General features: G+C 43.7%; 2 protein-coding genes across 8 annotated transcripts in view; both read left to right on the top strand.

Moving 5' to 3' along the window:
* Positions 1-23,150, top strand: part of AGBL4 (AGBL carboxypeptidase 4) — a 1,284,896-nt gene that overhangs the window by 991,871 nt on the left and 269,875 nt on the right. The window lies entirely within an intron of this gene.
* BEND5 (BEN domain containing 5) overlaps positions 1-23,150 on the top strand; it is a 56,933-nt gene that overhangs the window by 20,439 nt on the left and 13,344 nt on the right. For all 6 annotated transcript variants that reach the window (XM_027771348.1, XM_027771349.1, XM_014587365.2 and 3 more), the window contains one exon: positions 17,040-17,188. In XM_027771348.1, coding sequence (XP_027627149.1) covers positions 17,040-17,188 — 149 coding nt within the window. The remainder of the gene's footprint in view (positions 1-17,039; positions 17,189-23,150) is intronic.

Genomic DNA, 23,150 nt, shown 5'->3' on the forward strand with positions numbered 1-23,150 from the left:
AGAGAGAGAGAGAGAGCGAGAGAGAAAGTGAGAAATCACCCCGCAAGAGGAATGGCGGTGCCATAATTCCTTCTCAATTCTCCTCTCAGGGTTTTGGCAATTCATGCACATGTGTCCAACCTGTTTTTCACGCTGCTGGGTCTGGGACTCAAATCACTCAGAGAGCCATGTGAGATCCAGCCACCTTAACCATCCTGCCACTTAGCTGGCTCACCTTTTGCTTTTCAAAGTATGTCTTTCAGTGGATATTTAGATGGCCCAAGTGGTAAGAAGAGATGCCTTTTCATGCCCTTGCATACAGAAAGAAACAAGTTTGGGATTTAACCAGAGTACATTGGTAGGGAGAGGAGAGCTCCATTTCAAACCCAATTACCTGAGTCATGGGCTGGTGATTTTCCTGCTCCCCAAAACTGCCTTTATTTTGGCCTTTGTCCCAAATCATAGCCTGTAGGGTTCATGGCGACACTAAAGGCCATGTGTGGTTTGCAGCTTCACAGGTTATTAACATTCTTTATTGAAGTAAAATTTCCAAGAGGAATATAAATGTCAAAATCAGTTAAAACTGTGTTGGTGTTGGAGTATGGGTGAGGGGATGAGGAGAAAAGAATTGCAGAGAGAAAAAATATTCCCCAGTCTTCAAGTTGTATTTTCATCGTGCTCTATGTGCTGTCTCCCCTTTTATAAATGTTTTGCAAGACTGGGGGATGGGTGGGACATACTGACAACAAAAGCTCTTACATACCATTATTTTAGCTCTCAGAGAAACTACCTATTTTGCATGATCATGAACTGAGCTTAAACTCTAGAAACTACTCTTAAACCCATGGGACAATAAGACACTCTGGTATTTTGCAGCAGCATATTCCTCTTTTAGTCCTAAAACACTTAAACAAACTTGACCCCATCATAGTTTCAGTGTCTTAGTCTTTCAACGCTCTCCCATCTCATAGACATTGAATGGCATTGCCAAGGCTGGTGGTTAGCTGTTCCTGGTCTGAACCACTATCATCACAATGGGTGAACTGAACATATTTAGCTCATGACACAGTATGCATAGAGTACCCCCCATGTGCAATACCCCGTGATCTTGGAGTCCCAGGCATCCTGGACAATCTCATCCACTGTCTCTGACCTGTGACACTTTAAAGTCTATTGATTAACATATGTTAACTGGAGAATGGTAATGTGCAAATTTAAAGACAAATCCACAAAAATATACTAACAGACCTTACAGTGGCCCTTAAAAGGGTGTGTTTTCATGGAAAGAGTATAGTCTTCAGAAGTAGGAAGGCCTTCCAATGTAATATAAAGAAGATTATAATGATAATAAAAATAAAAATTTAAAAAAAAAAAAAAAAAAAAAAAAAAGGGAGGCCTTTTTTTAAAACCCATGGAAAGAGTATAGTCTTCAGAAGTAGGAAGGCCTTTATTCAAATCCCCACTTCTCTATTTCTCAACTCTGTGACTTTGGAAACCTTATTTTCTTATTTTTTCCTTCTTTTCTTCTTTGTCTCCTTCCTTCCTTCCTTCCTTCCTTGCACAAATCATTGGTACATTGCTATGTGCCAGGTGTTTTGCCTAGTGGTGAGATTCAGTGTATTAGGGATATAGCTTTTGCTCTTTGCTCGTGAGCTCCACCTTTGAGGAAAGAGTCAAATACCAGAACAATTGATGATAGCACAGAGCACGAATGCCACCAGGGGACGAAAGCACAGAGGGCAGGGTATAGGAGAGTAGGGTCATTCACCGAATTACGGGGGAGCCAGGACAAAAGGCTTCCTGAAGGAAACAACTTCTAAGCTGAAACCTAAAGAATGGAAACAAAAATATAAAATTCTCATTTTGTAGGAGTGAGTGGGAAGACTGAGGAGCAATCCAGGCAGAGTACCTCTCTGAACCTCTTTACAGCTTTGTGACATACCGTGTGGTGCCTGGCTGGCTGGTGATGCTCAGTTACTGCTAGATCCTTTTCTACATCATTCAAGAACTAAGATAGGGTCCAGTTTAGCTTTTAGCTTGGGATTCCCCAACCAGTAATTGACAGTATAACCTTGGGCAGATGAACTAACTTCTATATCTTGGGATCTTTTTATTTATTTATTTATTTATTTATTTATTTTTCAGATTTTTGCCATAGGGCACATACATTCATCAGAGAGACAAGAGAAACAGAGAGAGAGGGAAAGTGAGAAATCATCCCTCTGGGTGGGGGGGTGGTGGTGGCCATACCACAGTTCCATCTCCTCCATTCTCTTCTAGGGACTTTGGGCATGGACACATGTGCGCCTAGTGTGTTTTTCTAGCTCCTAGGTCGGGAATCGAACTATAGAGTCACCATGTGGGATCCAGCACCTTAACTACTGCACCACCTTCTAGGTCCTCTTTTTCTGTATAGAAAATAAAGTATGTGATATGTGTCTGTTCATTTATTCATTCAGTCAGTAGGCTACCATTGAATATTTTCTAAGCTTAGGAACTTGGGGAGATACAAACAAAGCTAATACACTGGGAGGTAGGGAGAGGGTAATGATGGAGGGAAACATGTAAACATGTAATTAAAATTCACTTTAACCGGTTCTTGGGGGAAGTAACTAGTATTTGATGGTGAAAGTCTTCTCTCTTGATGAATCTGGAAAGATATGTAACAACTCCTAATCTACCAAGAAACAAGACAGAACAGCTATAAAGGAAGTGAGAGACCCTGCCTGACTCCCAGCTCACATGCCTTCAAAGTGACCTGTCTTTGTCTGGGGTTGATGTGGGGCCTTGACTTTCCTGTCCTTTGTTGCCACGGTCTGGCTTGAACATTGCTTTTGGAGACTTGTTCTTTTGTATTTTCACCTACCCTCTTTGCATAAGAACCCAGCTCAAGCTTGGGTGCTGGGTCATCCATACCATAATAGCCAAAATCAGAAACCGGGGAGGACAACAAATCAAGAGGTGCTCAACTTTACAAGGAAATCTAGCCACATGGAAGAATCATTTCTGAGTTTCCAAGGTGGTTGATGTGAGGGAGTGGAGAGCAGTCACCTGCTATCTTGAGGCTGATCATGATCTCAGAGCAGGGAGGAGGTCTCTCAGAAGCCAGGAGTTGTAATGGTGTACCTCGAGGAGGTTGGGGGCAGGAAGGTAGAGCCACGCATAGAAGGGTGGGGGATACAGAAAGATAGTTTAAGATGTTTCAGAAGCTTCACTGAGTGATTCATGTCTCCATCTGTGTATTCATTTATTCAGTCCACAGAAAATCTAAGGTAGACTCTACAACATGGAGTCATGGAATTGTGAGAGAACTTAGAGAGGATATAGGCTATTACCCTTATTTTACTGGTGAGGAAATAAGCCCCGAAATTGTTACTGACCTGTACCCAGAGGTCTTCTGACACTTGGTCTCTCCCCTGGAGCCTCACCCCACATGGTCATCTTTAGCTCTTAGATTTTTTTCTCACTGACATGGGGAATGGCGGCCCTACTGTCCTTCCCCTCAAAAACATATTTTCTCTCTTTTAAAAACAGAACTTTGCCTTTCTATGATCTTAGTATGGGAAACAACCCCCTTTTGTTGGGAAAGAACCTCACACTCCTCCCCTGAAGCTCCTTTCTCACTGTGACTGTATTGAAATTAAATGAGGAAGCACACGCAGAGTCTAGTCTGTGATGGGCATTTTGTAGGTGTTCAAGACCCTTTCTCCTTTTCTTACTTTTCCTGCACACCCTCCCCTAAAGTAGTAAAAGCCATAGATGTAAAAGATACTATAATTCAAAAGACACAGTTTTTTTGTTTTGTTTTGTTTTGTTTTTTGAGAGGTTTTCGCTATAGGGCGCGTGCGCTCGCCAGACAGACAGAGAGAGACAGAGAAAGAAAGCGAGAAATCACCCCCCAGGGGGGATGGTCACGCCGCAATCCCTTCTCCTCCATTCTCCTCTTGGGATCTTGGGCACGCATGCACACGTGTCCGGCGTGAATTTTAAGCCACCGGGTCCGGGACACGAACTGCAGTCGACTACGTGGGAGTCCAGCGACATAGACATTACGCTAACTGCTGGTTCCCACACAAGACACAGTTCTATTTGTGTGTATATTCATTTGTTCTTTCTTTTATTCAACATTTATTTAGAATGTGCTTTGTGCCAGGGCTGAGTTAGGTGGTGGGAATCTAGAAATGAAAGAGGCAGAGTCCCCTCTTTCACACATTCACAAGCTAGTGTGTTAGAGTAGTGCTTTGGAAATTGGAACTTGGCAGCCTCAGGAATCAATTCTGAGGGGATGAGGGGCAGCAGAATAGAAGACCCAGAGGGAAAAGAGCTCTGGGTATGAGAATGAGTAAACCCTAGGGTCTCTCAGTTTCTCCAAAGTAAATTCTCTGTTCTTAGAGAGCAAAGACCAAGGGCTAGGTATCCTCCATTTTTAAGCACTGAGTGAGTCCTGCGTTGTGTATTTCATTTTGGTGCAACTCAGGTAGCCTTAGTTCCGGTAAAGGACTCTGTGAGTCATTGTTGTCCTTGCCTTCAGGATGCACATAAGTCTGATGGGGATGCAGATAGGTACACAGGACACCAGGCAGAATAAAATCAGTGCTGTAACTGCAGGAGGGAGGCAGATGATGGTTTCAGATTTCACGTGTGCTTTGTCAGGGTATGTAGGCGGAAATGATAAATTCTGACCAGAAGAGACATTAGATAATAAGCATAATAACAGTAATTCACATGTTCATGGCACTTTATAGGTTTCAAAGCACCTTGACATTTTTATCTCATTGGTCTATTCCAATAGCCTTATTGCAAGGCCAGGTAAGGATTATTATCTCCATTTGAGAGAGCAGAATGCAGAAAGAGGAGATAATGTTCCTGTTGGCTAGATCATAAGCTGGTTGAAATTTTTAAAGAAGGAGAAATTCATTGTGGCTGCATATTCTCTTGACTCTTTAGAGCTGGATTGCTAACACCTCTGTTACCGTCTGGGTTTGTGCCTTGTATTCTATCTAAGGTCTGTTAAAATAACAGCTTTGATATTTAAAATCCTTTGTGGTCTGAGCTGGTTTCTTTAAGATGTCTCTGATAGTACCTTAGAAAAGGCAGCTGATGTCAGCCATCTTCCTGCTGTTTTTCCCCTGTACTGGAAGCAACCTGGGCTTTGGCAACAAATAATTGCTTGAGTTTGGATCTCAGCTCTCGTAATTCATTACCTGTGTAACTTCAAGCAAACGATCTAACCCTTCTTGGTCTCTGTTTTCTGTAAAATGGCTATTTTTAATCCCATCACAAACAAGCAAGACAGCTAATAACTAAGAGCCTGTGTGGACCCTGAGGTCCAAACTACTAATATTTTGATCAATGTCTCTTTCACATTCTAATTTGGTTACCTTGTGCAAATAACTTCCTGACTCTTAGTTTTCTCATCTGTAAAACAGCATCAGCATCAGTGATCTTACTAACCATTGTGGTTTGTAAGAGGATGAAATGAGCATATGCAGGGTCAGCCCCATAGCCTAGCAGGTAAGGGAGCAAGATCCCACACGGCTGACCACAGTATGGATTTTGGCCCCCGTGATTTGAAAACCATGCTGGGTATATATGTGTGTATGCCCAAATCCTGACAGGATGGAGAAATGGAGAAAAGGGGGTTGCCACATGACCACATTCCTTTGGGGGGTTGCTTTCACTGTCTCTCTGTACCTGTCTAACTAGCACATGCACCCCCTGGCAATTAGAGGAAAAATAAATAAATAAAATGCAGTTTAAAAAAAAAAAAAAAAAAACTCTGCCCAGAGTCTAGCACATCATAAATCCTTAGTAGATCCTCTGTTAAGATGTAGGATCTTTTGAGAATACACATAAAATAATCTGTCTAGTGCCAAAAACGTACCATAGGCACTCATTGTCCTACAGTGAAGCACAGATGTGGCTGTCTGGCACATCTTAATCTTTCGTCTACCCCTAAGGGCTCCTGGGGATTCCGTACTTCCCTTTGTAAGTCCTCAAACATCACATCTGCACAGTCCATTGTACAGCTACGTCCAGACTTTGGTTTCAAGCTCATTGATCTATGGTTTATAGACGTCTTCCCTTCTACACCTTTTCCTGGACAGAATTCCACCTTCCCTTCTCAAGTTCTCAACCATCCATTTTGACCCTCTTGATTCTTCCAGGCTCACTTTCCTTTTAGTCAGGCTCCCAAGGGTCTGTTTCTCTCAGAGCTCTTTTCCATCTCTTTCAGCACTCAGTTCATTCTTACCAATGAGAAGGAGCACTTAAAGTTGGGCTTTCAGAGGTCTGAAGAGGACGTGTGAGAGTCGTTTTGTTCACTCAGGTTTTCATGTCTCCATTGTAGAGGTGAGGCCCAGGAGGCCCATAGTCTGCTGCCTGAGAGTTTGCGATGGGGCAGTGCCAAAACTCTGTGTGCCCTGCACTTCCTCTGCTTGGATGACTGGAAGAGATCTAGCCATGAGAAGTAGAATAGTTTATCTGAAAAATACTAATCACCTTTCATTTTAAAGAATTTTTTTGTACTGAGAGTTGAAGCAGAATTAGCCACAGTGGGGCTGGCAGTGGTGGCCCAACACCAGACATGAGAAGGTCCTAGATTCATGACTGGAGTCTCCCTGAACATGCTGAGCAGAAGCTAAGCACTTACCCATGACCTAGGCTGGCTGTGGCTGGGGGTGGATTGCAATGTGCCTGTCTTTCTTTTGGTCTCTTTCTTTCTAACTCGTGGAAGAAATGAAATAAAATGAACATTTAAAAATAAAATTAGATACAGCACATCCAGATTATAAGTTGAGAGAGAGTGAACAATTCAGGACCCTCCTTCGCCTTTCCCCCTAGAGCCCCATTTTCCTGGGGGCATTGAGAATGGGGCTGAGGGACAGTCTCAAACCGTCCCTTTGCTAACTGCTGGGGAAACTAGAACATCCAGAGGAAGTTGCTGGGCTTTTCCCCACTGCCAGAATGGGAACGCGATCCTCTGTTACAGTGGGGCTTTGCCTTCAGTATCACCATGTAACAGGCTTTTTTCCTGCCAGTTTTGCCCGTCAGGAAATGTAGGTGAGAAAGGATTCATTGCAGGCAAGGGCTGGCCTCTCTGAATGCCTACTCTGGGCCAGACAGTTTAATTCTTTTTTCTTTTCCTTTTTTTTTTTTTTTGAGAGGTTTTTGTTATAGGGTGTGTGGGCTTGTAGGAAAAGACAGAGAGAGACAGAGAGACAGAAAGCGAGAAATTACCCCCTTATGGGGGATGGCCATGCCGCAATCCCTTCTTCTCCATTCTTCTCTTGACATCCTGGGTACACACGTACACGTGCCCGGCATGAGTTAAAGCCACTGGGTCTGGGACTTGAACCACAGTCAACTACATGGGAGTTCAGCGACATAGCCATTATGCTAACTGCTGGTATCCCAGACAGTAATTTTTTTCTTTTTCTTTTCTTTTTTCTTTTCTTTTTTTTTTTTTTGAGAGGTTTTTGCTATAGGGTGCATGTGATCACCAGACAGACAGAGACAGAAAGCGAGAAATCACCCCTCAGGGGGGATGTCCACGCCACAATCCCTTCTCCTCCATTCTCTTCTCAGGATTTTGGGCTTGCACGCTCATACACCCGGCGTGAGTTTAAGACACCGGGTCCGGGACTCGAACCATGGTCAACTACATGGGAGTCCAGCCACATAGCCATTATGCTAACTGTTGGTCCCACCAGACAGTTTTCATACATAAAACAACCTCTGCAGTAGATAGGATCATCAGGCTCTGAGAGGTTAGGTAACTTACCTGAGGCCACACACCCAGGAAATGAGAGAACTGGATTTTATACTGAGACCTATCTGGCTTTTCCATGCATCAAACAGTCTGACCAGAGTCTCTCAGCCCCTGTGCTTCCGCAGCATTGTCCTGTCCTCATACTGCCCCACAATTATACTTCCTTTATGTACTGCAGTGGGTTCTAGGACTACAGGATCCACAAACTGTTAGATGGATGTTTCTGACTTAACTTAAAAGGCCACCATTTTGGGGAACATCAGTTGGCGTAATGGCTATGTCGCTGGACTTCCATGTAATCAACCACAGTTCGAGTCCCAGACCCAGTGGCTTAAACTCATGCACGGCGTGTGTGCGTGCGTGCATGCCTAAGATCCTGAGAGGAGAATGGAGGAGAAGGGATTGGGGCATGGCCAGACTCCCAGGGGGGGAATTTTCGCTTTCTTTCTCTCTGGCAAGTGCACCCGCCCTATAGCAAAAAAAACTCTTAAAAAAAATGGCCACCATTTTGTCACAGTTTCAGTCTTACCAGGCTACATAGTCTTAAGATGCCAACCAGAAAATTCTTAGTTTTCATAGAAATTATCTCTTTAGAGAGAACTCAACCCAACCTTTTGTCCCCACCTTATAGAGGGGAAAACGGAGGCATAGTAAGGGGAGAGAACCTGTCTTTAAGTATCTGAATCTATGGCATTTCATCTTTGTGAAGCAGAAGTTTGGTGTTCAGCTGACAGGGATGGCTGCCAGGATTCAGCAGGGTCCAGAGACTGACCACACCCTCCCTTGCTACTCCAGGGAGCTCTTTGAGTTTGGGAGGTAATTCTTAGAGGCCCCAGAGTATGAGTTTTGTAAGGAGTCCCAGAATTTACTTATTCCAGCCTCCTTCCTACACAGGACAGGAAGCCTTCTGCACCCTCTCTGCCAAGAGATCAACCAACCTCCTGTTACATTCTCCTAGAGACAAGAAGCTGTCTCATTCTCTTCCGGTGCAGCTCATCCCATTATTGGATAGCTCTGACTATAGGGAAATATTTCTGTGCAAGAAAATAGCTCTGACTATAGGGAAATATTTCTGTGCGAGAAACATTTACTGGTTTGTTTTTTTTTTTTCTATCTTAGAGAAACCAAGTAAGAATCTCCCACTGCCTTAAAGTCACAACGGCAGGTATTAGGAATGTAGTGGAACCCATGCTTTCCTTTTGGGCTATCAATGTTGGCAGAGCCTTTTGAAGAGAATCCTTACATGGCTGGGATAGAAGTGCTATAGGTACCTGAAGAAGGCCTCAGATTAAGGAACTAGTTGGATTTATCCAAACCAAGAAGAACGAACAGTGTTATCAGACAGCAGGAGAGCCTGAACAGAGATACTGAGTTGTGAGAGAGGCTGGCTGTGAGGGACCTGACAGTGGCTTCTGCCTGGGCCACTTGGTAAAGGGTGGGTAGGAAGGAGAGATAGGGCTACAAAGGTAGGTGAAAGCAGGTAGAACTGCTGAGCCCTTACTACAGGTTGGAGTGCTGTTCCTCAACTCTTGATTTGCTCTTTTTCTCTAAATAAGACAAATCAATTAACAAGCATTTAGCAAAGATGAATTTCATATGGTCTCTACTTTAGAAGGCTCATGACCTAAAGAGCATCAACCAAGGCCAGGGTCATGGTTTGATTTGGGGGGACTAGCAGGTGGCCCAGAGGTTAAGGTGGCTGGATTCCACATGGTCAACAGCACAGTTCAAGTCCCAGACCTGGCAATTTGAAAATCACCCTGTGGGGAGGGGGTGCAGCAGGTGGCCTGGTACTTAAGGCATTGGATTCCCATATGGTTGACTGAGGTTAGAGTTCCAGACCTGACAGCTTACTTTCTCAGTATCCCTTTCTCTCTCTGTGTCTCTCTCTGGTCTCATTAAAATAGTAATAATAATAAAGTTAAATCCTTCTTTAAAAAAAAAAAAAAAGAAAATGGATTGATTTGGTGTGGGATATCACCCACATGATCAGACTCTGTCTTCCTTTATCCCTGCCCTTAGGTTCTCACTGTGCCCCCAGAAGCCCTTCAGGAACCTGAAGGCGGCCCTAATGCTGTCTGTTCCTCTTATTCCCCCAAGCTTAGCTCACAAACCCAGCCAGTTCCAGTCGAGGACCAGAGGTCATTTCACATGCATGTCTGCACGTGTAGGGCCTTCAGTGCTTCTCTGGCAGGGTTGTTCTGCGCATACCCTGCTGTTTGGATGCTATCTGGGCTCAGATGGGCAGAAGAAAGGTAGAAGTACCACAGATGAAAAAGCAGATCAGTCCTCCCTGGCCACTGGCTGGCAAAGGATAGGCTCATAGAAGTGAGATGAATCTTGGTAATACCTGCCTCATGATTGTGAAGTTCCTCACAGAGCCCTTGGGAAAGTCAGGGGAAGTCGGAGATGAGCAGAGGGCCCCACAGGGTAAGCATTAGGTGAAAAGCCTGTGAAATCTCTGAAAAGTGCAGTGAGTTAAGGAGGTGTAGGGTAATGGAAAGAGCTAGTCTTTGGTGTAGGACAACCTGGAGTTGAACACTCCCCACCTGTGTGTAATCTTTGGCAATTATTATAATTTACCTCTCTGAGCCTCTACAGAGATAATAAGATCAATTTTGCAGGACTCACATGAGGATTAACGTTTTTTACTCAACCCATGTCCAAGGTGCATTTGAAGTGTGCCAGGGATATTGTCCTGGGTGCTAGGGATATTAGCGGGAAACAAGACTGTGGCTGTCCTGTCCTCATACCCTTCGAATTTGTGTTCTAATGGGGGAAAAATCAAATAATCATGTGACAGTGAGGTAAAAGGTACTAGGGAGAGAAAAAAGATACTTCCGATGAAAGATGTTTAACAAAGACATTAAGTAGGTGTTGGGCACCTGTTGGCCCCTCCAAGACTGGGGACCTAGGCCCTTCTGCTGCCGGACTTCTCCTTTTTGGAGAGGGGGTCTCTCCAGGTCCCTTCCTGTTCTGTTGTTCTATGGTTCAGAGCCCGGAAGGAATGTAGTTCCCCTCTGGAGGCATCCATGTGAGTTGCAGGGATCTGGCCAATTCAGGACTTGGGCTAGAATTGTCCCCCTTATCTCTGCCTAGCAAAGTCTGCTTAGTTCCCACTCACAGAAGGCACTCAGAAAATGGAGGAGGGGAAGGAGGAAGAGCTACCACTTACGCTGATATCCCCCGCCTGAATATCACCCCACTTTCCCTAGACCTCCTCTTCCTCCTGCACTCAAAGCCCCGGGCAGCTTACCTCTTCCCAAAGCCTTCAGGATTACTTACCATCATCACACTGCCCACTTTGTGGGCCGTCAGTCAGCCTGTATTTTGCGCCGCTTGCCTGCACCATTGAAGATAACTACCTCACTCTAGGGCCTCACACCCAATAAGCACCTGCCCATGCTTCAAACCCCAACACTGAAAGCTGTGACCATCCTTCTGAATCCCTCTTCTAGATGTAACACCCCCTTCCTTTGCTTTGTTCCAAAGTCTTTATTCAGATCCTTGTCAGCCACATGGGGTGGTAACAGCCTGTTGCTTGTCTCTTTCCATTGCTGGACTGTGAATCTCTCAAGGCCACCTAGCCCAGTGCTGGCACTTAATAGGTACTTACTAGGTTCTCAATTAATGAATGAGGCCATATTTGTCTCTGCCCTCACCAGAAGTGTGCTGAGGCTAAGAAGCAGATGCAGCAGCAGTGAAACTAGCAGATGCTTTCTGAGATGGTAAGGTCCACAGAGGGGAAACTCCTGCTCAGAATCATTGTCCCTGTGTCTCTCCAAGGCCTTCGTTTACCTAAGTCATAGTTACATAGCTGTTCCCATGCTTGGGTCCTTCTCAACAAAGTGGAATCGTCTTTATTCTACCAAATCTAGAGTGCCTCTGTGCCCCCAGTAGGTATTCTGGATGGATTTAAGAATTTTGACTTGATTCACTTTGCATTTATGAAGAAACTAGAATTGTACCTATAATAAAACTTCCTGTGGATGTACAGAAGTAAATAGGATTTAGTTCATTTAAAAAAAATAATGTTATTAATCTTTTTATTTTAGCAGAAATCAGAAATAGTTTACCAGTGTCCAAACATAATAGGTGATTTCTAAACTTCTTGGACATTACACAAGCATTAACTTTTTAGAAAACTTTTCAGAAAGAATGGTATTAAACCAATGTAAGATAAAAATAAGAATAGAGAACAGTGTGATTTTGTCTGTTTGTTGGGCCAGCAGACGCTTACAAAGCCTCTTTCTCTGTGCCATAAATCCCATTTTATGGAAGAAGCCATAAGGGCTTCAAGGGGTAAATAATAGATCAGGATTCATACCAGGGTTTTCTAACACTAAATTCGAAGTTCATCCATCACATCACAAGCTGGTAATGTTTCATATGTGAAGTCTGAGCTTTTGCAGAATGGGGACGCACTTTATTTGTCTCTGGGTCACTTGGGCCTCTTAGGGAGCCCCCATCTTTTATGCAGCCAGGGGCTCTAGGATGAATGGCTTCATGAATGATTGAGTGAAAGGCAAGTACAACCTTTTATACTTTTTTAAAAGCTCCCTTTACCCAGCTGAGAGGTTTCTCTCCACAGAAGGTGTATTTTCCCTAAAATAAACCTCAAGTGTGTGTCAATAACAGAATACAAGTGGATCAAAAGGGCTTTTTCTAGGGGGGAGTGGGGTTCCTACTCTTCCCACAAAGTGAAAAAAGTTTCTTTGTTACCTAAAATATCTGCGCCATATCGTACAATGCTGTCTCCTAACGCAAGTGCTTATTACTGTGGCTAATTTGGTCACATGTGTTTGAGGGAGAACAATGCCTCAGAAATTTTTAAAAGCAAAACAGCAATCTGAAGCATTTGTTGTAATGAGATGTAAATTGCCAACATCAGTAGTGGAGCCGACTAAAATTTGCAATGAAGTGATTTTTCCCCCCTCTTGAATTAAAAGCACTAGAGGCTTCCCCTCCTCTCCCCAAAGAAACCACATGCTTTTTTGTTCCTTTTCTTTCTGATTCTGTAATGCTAAACACTGCATTTTTACTGATTGACGCAGTCCTTTACTCACCTGCCATTTTCTGAGCCTCATTTGTCCTGTGCCTGCCTCAGTGTTGGGTTCTTCCAAAGGCATCATCAGTCTGCAGGGTGGCTATCCATCATCCCCCTTTTGCAGATAGGAAAGCTGAGGGACAGAGGAGTCAGGTGACTTGCTTAAGGTCATGCAGTTGGGATTCACACCCAGGTCTCCTAAAAGGTCCCTTTCAAGATGTGCCTTTGAGGGACCAGCAGATGGCGTAGCAGGTACGTCGTTGGACTCCCACATAGAAACCACGGTTCAAGTTACGGACTCTGTGGCTTGAAACTCACTCAGAACGTGTGTATGTGTGTGCCCAGGATCCCGGGAGGAGAGTGGGGGAGAAGGGATTGCCACGTGGCCATCCCCCCAAGGAGTGGTTTCTCACTTTTCCTCTGACTGTCTCTCTCTCTCTCTTTCTTCCTACATGCACTAAGGCTAAAACTCCTATATATATGCCTGTAGCCGGTTTTTTAAACTATAGTCCTTACCAAGACAGAGGCTCAGGTATCTTCCATACATAGTGCCTTGGAGAGAGGATGCTGATGCAGAGAGCAGCCTCTATGTGGTAAACGTGTTGAAAATGCTAGGAAACAATTTTCCTTTAGTGCCAGAGATCCCAGGATTTGCCAAAAAATCTGTCAGTTCCTGAGGAGACCAACGTGAGCCTGGGGGAAAGTGGGTAGGCTGCGGAATACGAGGATCTGTTCTGTGCCAGGCCTACACGAGGCACTTGGGGCCAAAGCAGACTAGCAGGGCCTGGATCACAGAACCCATGGGCTAGAAGGGACCAATTTAAGCAATGTTATTTACCAAACACCCACTCTGAGCCAGACTCTGAATAGTCATTCCATATATGTGGATAACTCATTCCGTCTTCAGTCTTGGCAAGTCATTGTTCATTGTTCCTTTTAGGTGAGGCAACAAGATCAGAGAGGCTAAGTAATTATTTATGTGAAAATTGTCTCTTGAGGACAGAATTCGAACCGAGTACTGTGCTTGGTGAGCTTTGGTCTCTGACATGAAGAGGCAGCCACTGTCTGCACACAGGCCTCTTATTCTATTAGGTTGTCAGAAAAGTCATAATGTATTTTTTCTATGTTTTTTTGTACAAAAAATGTGTCATGACTTTTCCAACAACCCAATACTTGAGGAAACAGACATAGGAACAAATGAGGACATCCAATGGTTGTGGAAGAGTGAGGGTGAGGGATTAGGAGGGCCCAGAGGAAAGTGAAGCTCTTCTGTTCAAGGAAGATGACAACTCACCCAAAGAGTAAGTAGCAAACCCAGTTATTTCAATTCCCTCTGACTCCAAATCCCAAGCTAAGAAGAATTATTATTTTGTTTTGTGGACATAGGGTACCCTCGTGGAAAAGGTGGCATTTAAGTCAGACCTTGCGTCATTGATGGAGTTTTGTTAGGTGGGCATTGGTAGGGGTAGAATGTTCTGGACAAAGGGAATGGCATAAACACTAGGAGGCAGAAAGAGTGGTATTTATGTGGGGAGAGTTAGGCAGCCCATTTTGACCAGAATGAAGTCTGGGAAGGGGACCAACAAGGGTTCAAGCAGAAAAGTCACTCACTCAACCTAACCCTGCTCCTTCGATGTCCTTCCATAGACAGTGTGGGGGCAGAGTCCTTCATCTATTACTGTAGCCATTTGAATTGTTCATTTTCCTTGCTAGATGCTTCTGATTTGTATTTAATAGTCCCGATTTCTGCTTTCTTGGGCTGCAGGAAAGGTTTCAGATATTCAAGAGTATAGCCTCTCATGTACCTATACCCCAAGCTTCCCCACCCAGCTATAGAACTTTATTTCAGAATCTTTGCCCAGCTGATTGAATTCCACCCCCAACTCTCATGTCACAAAGAACATGTGAAAGCCTGACATGTGCCAGGCACTGCCCTCGGCTCCATAACTGCAAAGAGAATAAAGCTTTGTTCTTTAAGAACTTCACAGTCTAATGTTAAAAAGACAGGCAGATGACTGTAGGCATAACTTTCTAGAAGTGCTTACAATTAGAGACTCCTACCTAGGAATGATCAGAGCAAGGTCTCACAAAGGAGACATCCGAGCTGTGTCCTAACGTCTGACTAGGAGCTTGGCAGGCAGAGGAGGTGGCACTCTAGGTTTAGACAGCAGCATAAAAGCCTAGAGAGCATAGCACATGAGGAACATGGACAGAGGTAAATACTGCTGGAGAGCAAGGAGCAAGCCATAGAGGTAAAGAGAAGACTGGTGGTTCTGGGATGCAAGGATGCTTTGGTGTGGGACTTAATTCTGAGGGTAATGGAGAGCAAAAACAAGGAAGGGCACGGTCATATGGAAGATCTCTTTGGTAGCCATTGTGGAAGTGGATGAAAGAGAACCAGACACATAGCTGGACTGGATTCATTCTCTTATTGGATAGCCTCCTCTCAAGTGAGGAAAAAAAGGCAAGAGGAGGTTTTAGCTTCTCTCCTTTTGCCAGAGATGACCTGTGAGCCAGTGGCTTTATAGGCCTCCTCTTCTCAGCCCATTCCTTTTCCCTGTCACTAAACAGGAGGAAAAACTTAGATACCATCTCACAATGTGCTTTAGAAGAAACTGAGAATCACTGTCTCCAAATCTGAGAAAGATCTAATGGCTGTGCTTGATTTTGTTTATATCTCAGAGATCCCTCACAGAGAAGAGAAACTTTAGCATCTGCTTCTGAAAATTAAAAATTGCTCAATGTTGTCCTTCCTTTATTCATTTAGCAAACATTCAGACAGCACCCACTCAGTGCCAGGTGCTAGAGATAAAGAAAAAGCAAGAGCAGGTTCAGCCTTTGAATAGATCATGCACTGTCGGGAGATGCTGTCAGAATGATTATGATACTAGCGGTCTGTTACTCTGCCAGTCTAGCTGCAGTTTACTCACTTGTGATCACACAATTAAAATACAGCAGAGCCAGGAATGGGACCTAAAATCTTTCCACCAAGATGAGGTGGGCTGTTCCATCTGCGCTGTTCTACTCCCCAGCCGTCTTGGGTTCAGCTTTGTGCAAAGATTGTGCTTAAATCTTTGGAGACTGCAGAGATTCTGTCTTACATTGGCAGCTGCCAGCAACTAAGGATTGATATTCTCATTGTAGGAAGCCCTGTCATGAGGAATTTTAGTAACAAAATCAGCAATACCAGCCAAAGTCTAGGATTTGGCTACTGAACGTAGACTTGCAACCACAGTGTTGTACAGGGTTTCAGTCTATAAAGAGCTTTGTACCCGGTTGTGCCCATGGTTAAGGGAAGAAAAGACTGGACTGTGAATTCATCAGTTACTTAAATTATTTGCACACCCATAGGGAGCTTCTATGGCAGTAACTGAATCTCTGAACCCAGTCAACTTCTAAAATGTGTTCATGAGGAGAATTTCCAGCATGCTAAACTCTGTTGGTTTTCAGAGTTATTCTCCCACAAAAGTTAATCAAGTCATTTGGCTTTATTTACCCATTTTCATCCTGTTTCTCTGCCCTTTGATAATCAAGATACAATAGGTGATTTAAAAAAAAAAATTGTCCATCATTTTTAAAAGCTAATGGAGAAACACTCCCCCCACCCAGAAACCACCACCATTTATCCAGCTTCCTTTCACTGTTTAAACTTAAAGTAATTTGTGTTGATTACATTAAAATAAAAATCAGAGTAGTTGCTGAATCAGGCAATCAGAGCTTAATCTGTATTGTATTTTAATTTCTTGGATAACATGTTCCTTTCTAGATACTAGGTTTTAGGGAGGGGGAAGCTTTTGCATTTCTCCCCAGGGCTTCCCTGTCCTCCCTACAGTGATGCCTTCCTCCTTTCTAGCCTGCAGAGATGGGATGTTTTTGCAAGTTCACATTCTCCAAATTTCAATCATCATGACCCCTTCTCCTCCAACCTTTATACAACATCTTTCCTATGCAGGAAGTCAAGTCCTCTGCCCTTCCATTTCAGCAGTGACACCCTAGAAGAGTGCTCCTTGTTCATACTTAAGAGTCTAGTCCATTCTTGTCTTCCAATCTTCCACCTTTTCCCTTGTGACATTCATACCTTATATTATTTTAGAGTCTGGGTTTAAATGTAGTCCAATGGACAAAAATAACCTAGCATTTTTTTTTTTGGTGCCACTATGTGCTGATAGATGCATAGTTAAAAAATATTTGCCTTTTATTTTCCTTGGAGTTCTAGACAGATCTCTTTTCTTAACTGCCTAGGTCCCGCCATTGACTTGGAAAAAGTAAAGTCAGAATGTCTCGAGCCCGAGCCGGAGTTACGGAGCACTTTCAGTGAGGAAGCAAATACGTCGTCCTATTATCCCGCTCCTGCGCCTGTCATGGACAAGTATATCCTAGACAATGGCAAGGTAGTGTTTTCAGCTCAATATCCATTCCCTATCAGAGTAAAGATGGAGAGCGTGGTGGGAGCTTTCCAAAACACAGCTTGACTGGTAGCCTCCTGGCCTAACCCGGAGTCAACTATTTCCCAGATTTATATGTTCTAACTAGTGTAGCTTTGCTGGGACTTTTGCCTTTCTTTTTTCTTTTCTTTTCTTTTTTTTTTTTTTTGTTAAAAAAATATTGACCCAAAGCAATTGTAAAACTAAACAGACATTTTAAAATAACTTATTAGAGAAAGATTTTAAAAAGATTCCCATGATAGTTTCATGAAACTTGTTAGTACCCTCCTATGAAACTAGATGTCTACGGTTTATACAGGTGAACTGGAAATGATATATCTGATTTACTCATAACAACTCAATATGTATTTATGCACCACTTAGAGATTATCAGTGTTTTCCAAGCCCTGTGCTAGATAAAGCTATACATGGGTGAATGAGACATACTTCTTATCCCTTAACCGCCTTCAAGCTCTGTATTCAGTAATGGTTAACCCACAGCCTTAAGGCCTCATATAAATCCTCAGATTTTCCTGTATGACCCTTAAAAATAAATCAAAACACTATTGGCATCTATATTGATACAAGGATGAAAAGTAATAGAATAGCCTTGGGGAGTCACATGATGACATAGCAGCAGGGCAATGGAAGAAGCCATTCCAACATCCTTCAAATGTCCCAATGAATTCTTCTTCAAAGAAGTTCATCAGAGCCCTTTATCTCGGTTCTGGTAAAATCCAGCCTTTCTGTTACATTCTCTACCACAATGGCAGACAGTATATTCTTCACCTCTTATTTTCCTCAAAGAGTCATCTGTGTCAATTCATTTTTCTTGCCTCTAGCTTCAAAAGGTCTCTGTTTGTCTAGCATCATTCCCTGGTGGGTTGATGAGAAAGAAAAAGCTGTTTTATTTGGGTTTGTCTAGATTTATCCCTGCAACTGGCCAACTTGAGCCAAAGCAAATATTGTCAAGCTAAGGAAATGAAACCTGTTAGTCTTTAGGGCTCTCTTGGATCTGGTATCATTCCCGGCATCTCCCACTGAGTGCTTCCTCCCCTGCAGAGGCAGGGTGAGGGGCCAGGCCACAGGACAATTCTTCCTTGCCTTGCTCCATACAACAGACTTTAAAAGTCAGTTTTACAGAGGAGACGTAGCATAACAGTGGAACAGGCAGCCTAGAGCCTCAGTTCACAGGAGCCTCAGTTCACAGCGATGCTCTAACTGTCCTACCTGTATGACCTTGGGCAGGTCCTTCTCTCTCTGGATCTTAGCGTCCTTACCTGTGAAAGGAGGGGATCAGATTGATGCTCTCTGTCGGCCTTTTTTTACTAAGTTTGGCAACCTTTCCCAATTAAATACAGAAGAGAGGACTTATTCTGTTTGTTGATTTCCTTTTAGTCATGACCATATTATGGAGCGACTAGAGTTTTTCTCAAAAGTAGCTTCCAAGAGAAATTTATTTCTCTCTTTGAAGACTGATGGACAGTTTCTCAGCCTTAAGGGGCCCTCTTTTGCAAAGGTAGCATTCTTCTCCTAGAAAATGGGACTCTCAAGCATCATTTAATGATTTACACATGAGTTGAACAAATCTTGAAATTGCCTGTTCTGTTTGTTCATTGGTTTTTGCCAGCTCATTGCTGTAAAACTAGCCTGGCTTATGTTTATAACTAATTTATAATCAGGAGAGATTTATTAAGGGGAAGGAAAGGAAGCAGACATACTGAAAATGGATGGCAGCTTCCCAGGCCAGAGTTTCCTGCATCCCAGAAGTAGCCCACATTGTTCTCAGCTCTTCTGTCTCACCTGACCCTGTCTTCTCTCTCCATGAATAGAGGCCTTAAACTCTGCAAGACTGAGAACACTCGGAGCAGACCCACTTCCTAGCAGGAAACAAGCTTTGTCCTCTAAAGCATTTCATAAAGATATATTTTGATCCAAGTGTCATCCTACCAGATGCCGTATTTTTCAGAATACCTTGACATATAACACTAACATTGTGGTCAAATGGTGTACTGTGGCTTGGATGAACAGGGCTTGCTACATTCTGATTCTGATAAACTGCACTGTTTTTGTCTAAGATGTTTTATTTTAGAAACTCATAGAATCAGAAAGCTGCAAAGAACATTAAAGTTTAAATAATCTAATTTACACATCGTTTAGATGGAAAACCTCATCCATAAAAGAAACTCATCTATAATTATATAATAGGTTAAAGGCAGGTAGGAACTGGAAGCCAGATTTCCTGGTCCCCAGGCCAGTGCTCTTTCCATTCTATTCTGCTACATCCCTGAGAGCTGTGCCTTGCTGCAGGTGACCCTGAGCTTGCCTGACCTCAGAGGCCTTGTCCCAAGGGCCCTAGTACATACCTGTGATTGATTTTACCCAGAGCCATTTCCTTCTGTGCTATAAAGTTGGCCTTGTACATGAGTGGATGTCAGAAAATATTTTTTTCTTCAAGGAAAAACAACTCATCTGAACTGAAAGCCAGTGCCATTAAGACATATTAAATATGCCCTTCAGTTTTTTAGTGCTTTGTGTTCTGACTAATCCTGATCACTTGGTAGGGGGCAGAAGAGACAAAGCTTTGACCTCTTCCTACCAAGATGTACTATGAAAGGCTAATAAATCAGATGGTACAGGCTCTAAGTGGGCTAGCATTTCAGAAAGAATAGAACTTAGCCCTGGAGTAGTAAAGGAGTATTTCCTGGATTTTAGGCGGGGGCATAAAAGATTAGCAGGCTTTTAGAAAGACTTAAGGGAAGGAATTCATTCCTGAGCAGAGGCATGGGGCAGGGAGAAACAGAGGATGTGACAGTTACCGGATGTGTGCTATCCTACCAACAGGTTATTCGTCTCATTTAATACTCAGAACAACTCTGTGAATTAGGTGGTCTGCCTGTTATATAACTGAGAAAAGTAAGGCTCAGCGAAGTAAAGCGATGGCCTACCTTAACCAGCTACGATGTAAGGGTGTCAGGATTCACATCCAGAGCTGGGGGCTCCAGAGCCCATCCTCTTTCTGTTACAACACAATGGAAGTAGAAGGAAATGAACAAGTTTAGGAGGTCCATAGAGCAATGGGACATAGTAGGGCAATGAAGGATAGTAACTGGAATGGAGATGGGATTCCTGTGGGCCTTTAATGCCAGGCTGGAGAGGTTGGATTTGATTTGACAGGTAACAGGAAGCCATTCAGAATTCCAGAGTGTTGACATAAAAACTCAGAAGTCATGAAGCCAGGGAAAGCAGTGTTTTAGAGAACTTAATCTGTCAGTGTTGACAGGGAGAGTTGAAAGGAGCAGGGACTAGAGGCAGGAAGGCCAGTCCCTAGCTGTTTTCCTGCTTGTCCCATCTGTGGTTGTGAACTGCGCTGGAGGCTGACACTGGAAGTAGCCAGCAGGTCCAGAAAAAAAATGAAGAATCTAATTGAACATGGATGTGTTTCATCCTCATGAGCCCTGGATACTGTGACACTGGTGGTAGCAAGGAAGCCTGAAAGCACATGAGATTCAGGGTCATACAGATTTGGATTTGAATCTTGATTCCAAAATTTACTGATGCCTTAGGAAAAGTAATTGAGTCCTTCTGGGTCTCCGTTCACATCTGTAAATTGAGAACAGTAATTCCTATTTCCATCTCTTAATCATTATGAGAGATAAATTGGGTATACCATGCCTGGTTCCTTATAGATACTCCGAAACTATTAGCATCCCTATTTCCCTTGTAGAAATGGGCTCAAATGACTGCCATCTCTCTTTTAAGAACAGTAAATTAAAAGTTACAGGAAAACAAAGCCCAGGGTAGAAAAAGAACAGAGGTCTTTGAAAAACTGAAGTTGTTTTTCATCTCTAAGGTTTTCTGATTCAGAATTTAAGTCAAAGTTCTTTGCTTTTCCCGTATCTCAGGAAACTTTTATGAGTGGTTTGAGAGTGTCACTGGGGGAAGTGACGCAGGGTCCAACAGGGAGCAGCAGGGAGTATGTTCCCAGAGAGCCTGCTCTGGCTCACAGAATGCCCACCTCCTGCAGGAACTGAAGAAAAAAGGCCAGCCTTGACCTTGGGGTCCTTGTTGCTTAGCCAGCCGCAGGCAGCACATTTCTCCTCAGGGCTGCTTATCTTTCCTGAGCTGTGTGAACAGATTTGCAGTACCGAAGGCTGCCGCACACGAGGCCAGGTGCACCTGGTTATCTGATCGCCTGCAGCGGGCTGAATGATCTTTTGAGCAAATGGAGGTGAAGTCAGACATGGCAGGTAGATTGTTTACTTACTAACGGTCTTGGGGGGGGCTGCGTTGCTATTTTTTTTCTTTTTGGTGGTTGGGAAACCTCAGTAATTGGTAAAGGAATGAGTGTTGTCGGCTGACACATCTGTGTGTTCCCTCCTTCCTTCCCAAGCCAGCCTCAGTATCGTTTTCAAACAATCAGTCTTGCTGGTCTACCATCAGCTTGGGTGTGTGTGCTCGCTCTCAGAGTGGCACCTTTCCAGAGATGGCTTCTGACCATGCGATAGCGATGACCTGCAGGTCTCTGAAAACAAGGACCTTGGGCAGAGCTTTCTTATGCCCCTTCAGAAATTTAGCTCATTAGCAGCTGCCTCCCCTCTGTCCCCACTGAGTCCATTTGTTCCCTTCACAGACTCAGCAAAAGCATAACATATATGGCAATGTCAAAGCCAAAACTCCTTTTTTAAAATGACTAGCATTAGTAAATGGTTTGCAAGTTGTTTAAAGAGTCAGAAAATCGGACAGATTTAAAAGCCTGTAGTTCATTGTTAGATCATTCTGGGTCCTTTTGCATTTCTTGGTTGTGCACTGAAAGTTCGGATTGCTTCTGTGTGGGGAGCATGATTGTGTTCTGTGCCATCGGAATCAAACAGGGTTGTGTTTAATTAGTTTAAATTGTAGGTGTTCTGAGCCAGAGGAACTTTGAGATGAAATCCACCTCTTGTGCTTCGTCGATTGGGAAACGCAGAGATGGGAAAGGACTTGAATAACTGTACTCCAGCTGGCAGCAGAGCCTAGGCAGCTGCTCTGTGCACTCCGCTTCAGTGGTTTTCAAACTTAGCTGTATGTTGGAATTATCTAGGGATCTATAAACCATCCCAGCACCTCAGCCACACCCAGATCAAGGAAATCAGAATTTCTGAGAGTGGGGCCCAGGCACCAGAGATGTTTACGGCTCCCCAGGTGACCTCCACATTATAGCCAAGGTGGAGAACTGTGGTGTGAGGAAGACATGTGTCCCAGAATGTTCACACTGAGGGGACATGGTGGCTATAGTGTAGCGTAGGAAGCCGTTAAGCATATATATGTTCCGAGATTCGGACAGGCTCTGAGTTGCCTTGTGATGAGTATAGCTTAGAATTCAACTCTGCCACTTACTTGAGTGACTTTCAGTATGTCACCTCACCTTTCTGAACCAGGTTTTCCATCTGACATGAAAATGGTGTTATAGTACCTTCCACCTGGGGTTGCCACAAAGACTTGAGATAGTGATGTAAAGCACTAGAAGGGCCAGCTGGTGGCGTAGTGGAGAGGGCTAGATCTCACATGATCAGAGCATGGTTTGAGTGCTGGACTGGGGGCTTGAAAAATGCACTAAGCACATGTATGTGCATGCCCAAAACCCTGAAAGGAGGAATAGAGGAGAGAGGATTGTGGCATGACCATTCCCCATCTCTCTCTTTTCTGTCTGTTTCTCTTTCTCTTTCTGTCTCTCCGTGGGGAGTGCATGCACCCTTTAGCAAATCTAAAGACAAAAAGAAAAGAAAAGAAAGCTTTGGAAGAAACCCTGGCCCATTACAGGTTTTTGGTAAATTAAAGCTGTTCTTGTTACTCTTAAAGAGAGTTAATTTAGTATTTATGGCCTGAATCCCTTACAGTTGTGCAACAGTGCTTTGTAAAAGACAAGAGAAGCCTGGGATTGCCCTCC

This window comes from Tupaia chinensis, unplaced genomic scaffold (assembly GCF_000334495.1).
Source record: "Tupaia chinensis unplaced genomic scaffold, TupChi_1.0 Scaffold000207_1, whole genome shotgun sequence".
Classification (NCBI taxonomy): domain Eukaryota; kingdom Metazoa; phylum Chordata; class Mammalia; order Scandentia; family Tupaiidae; genus Tupaia; species Tupaia belangeri.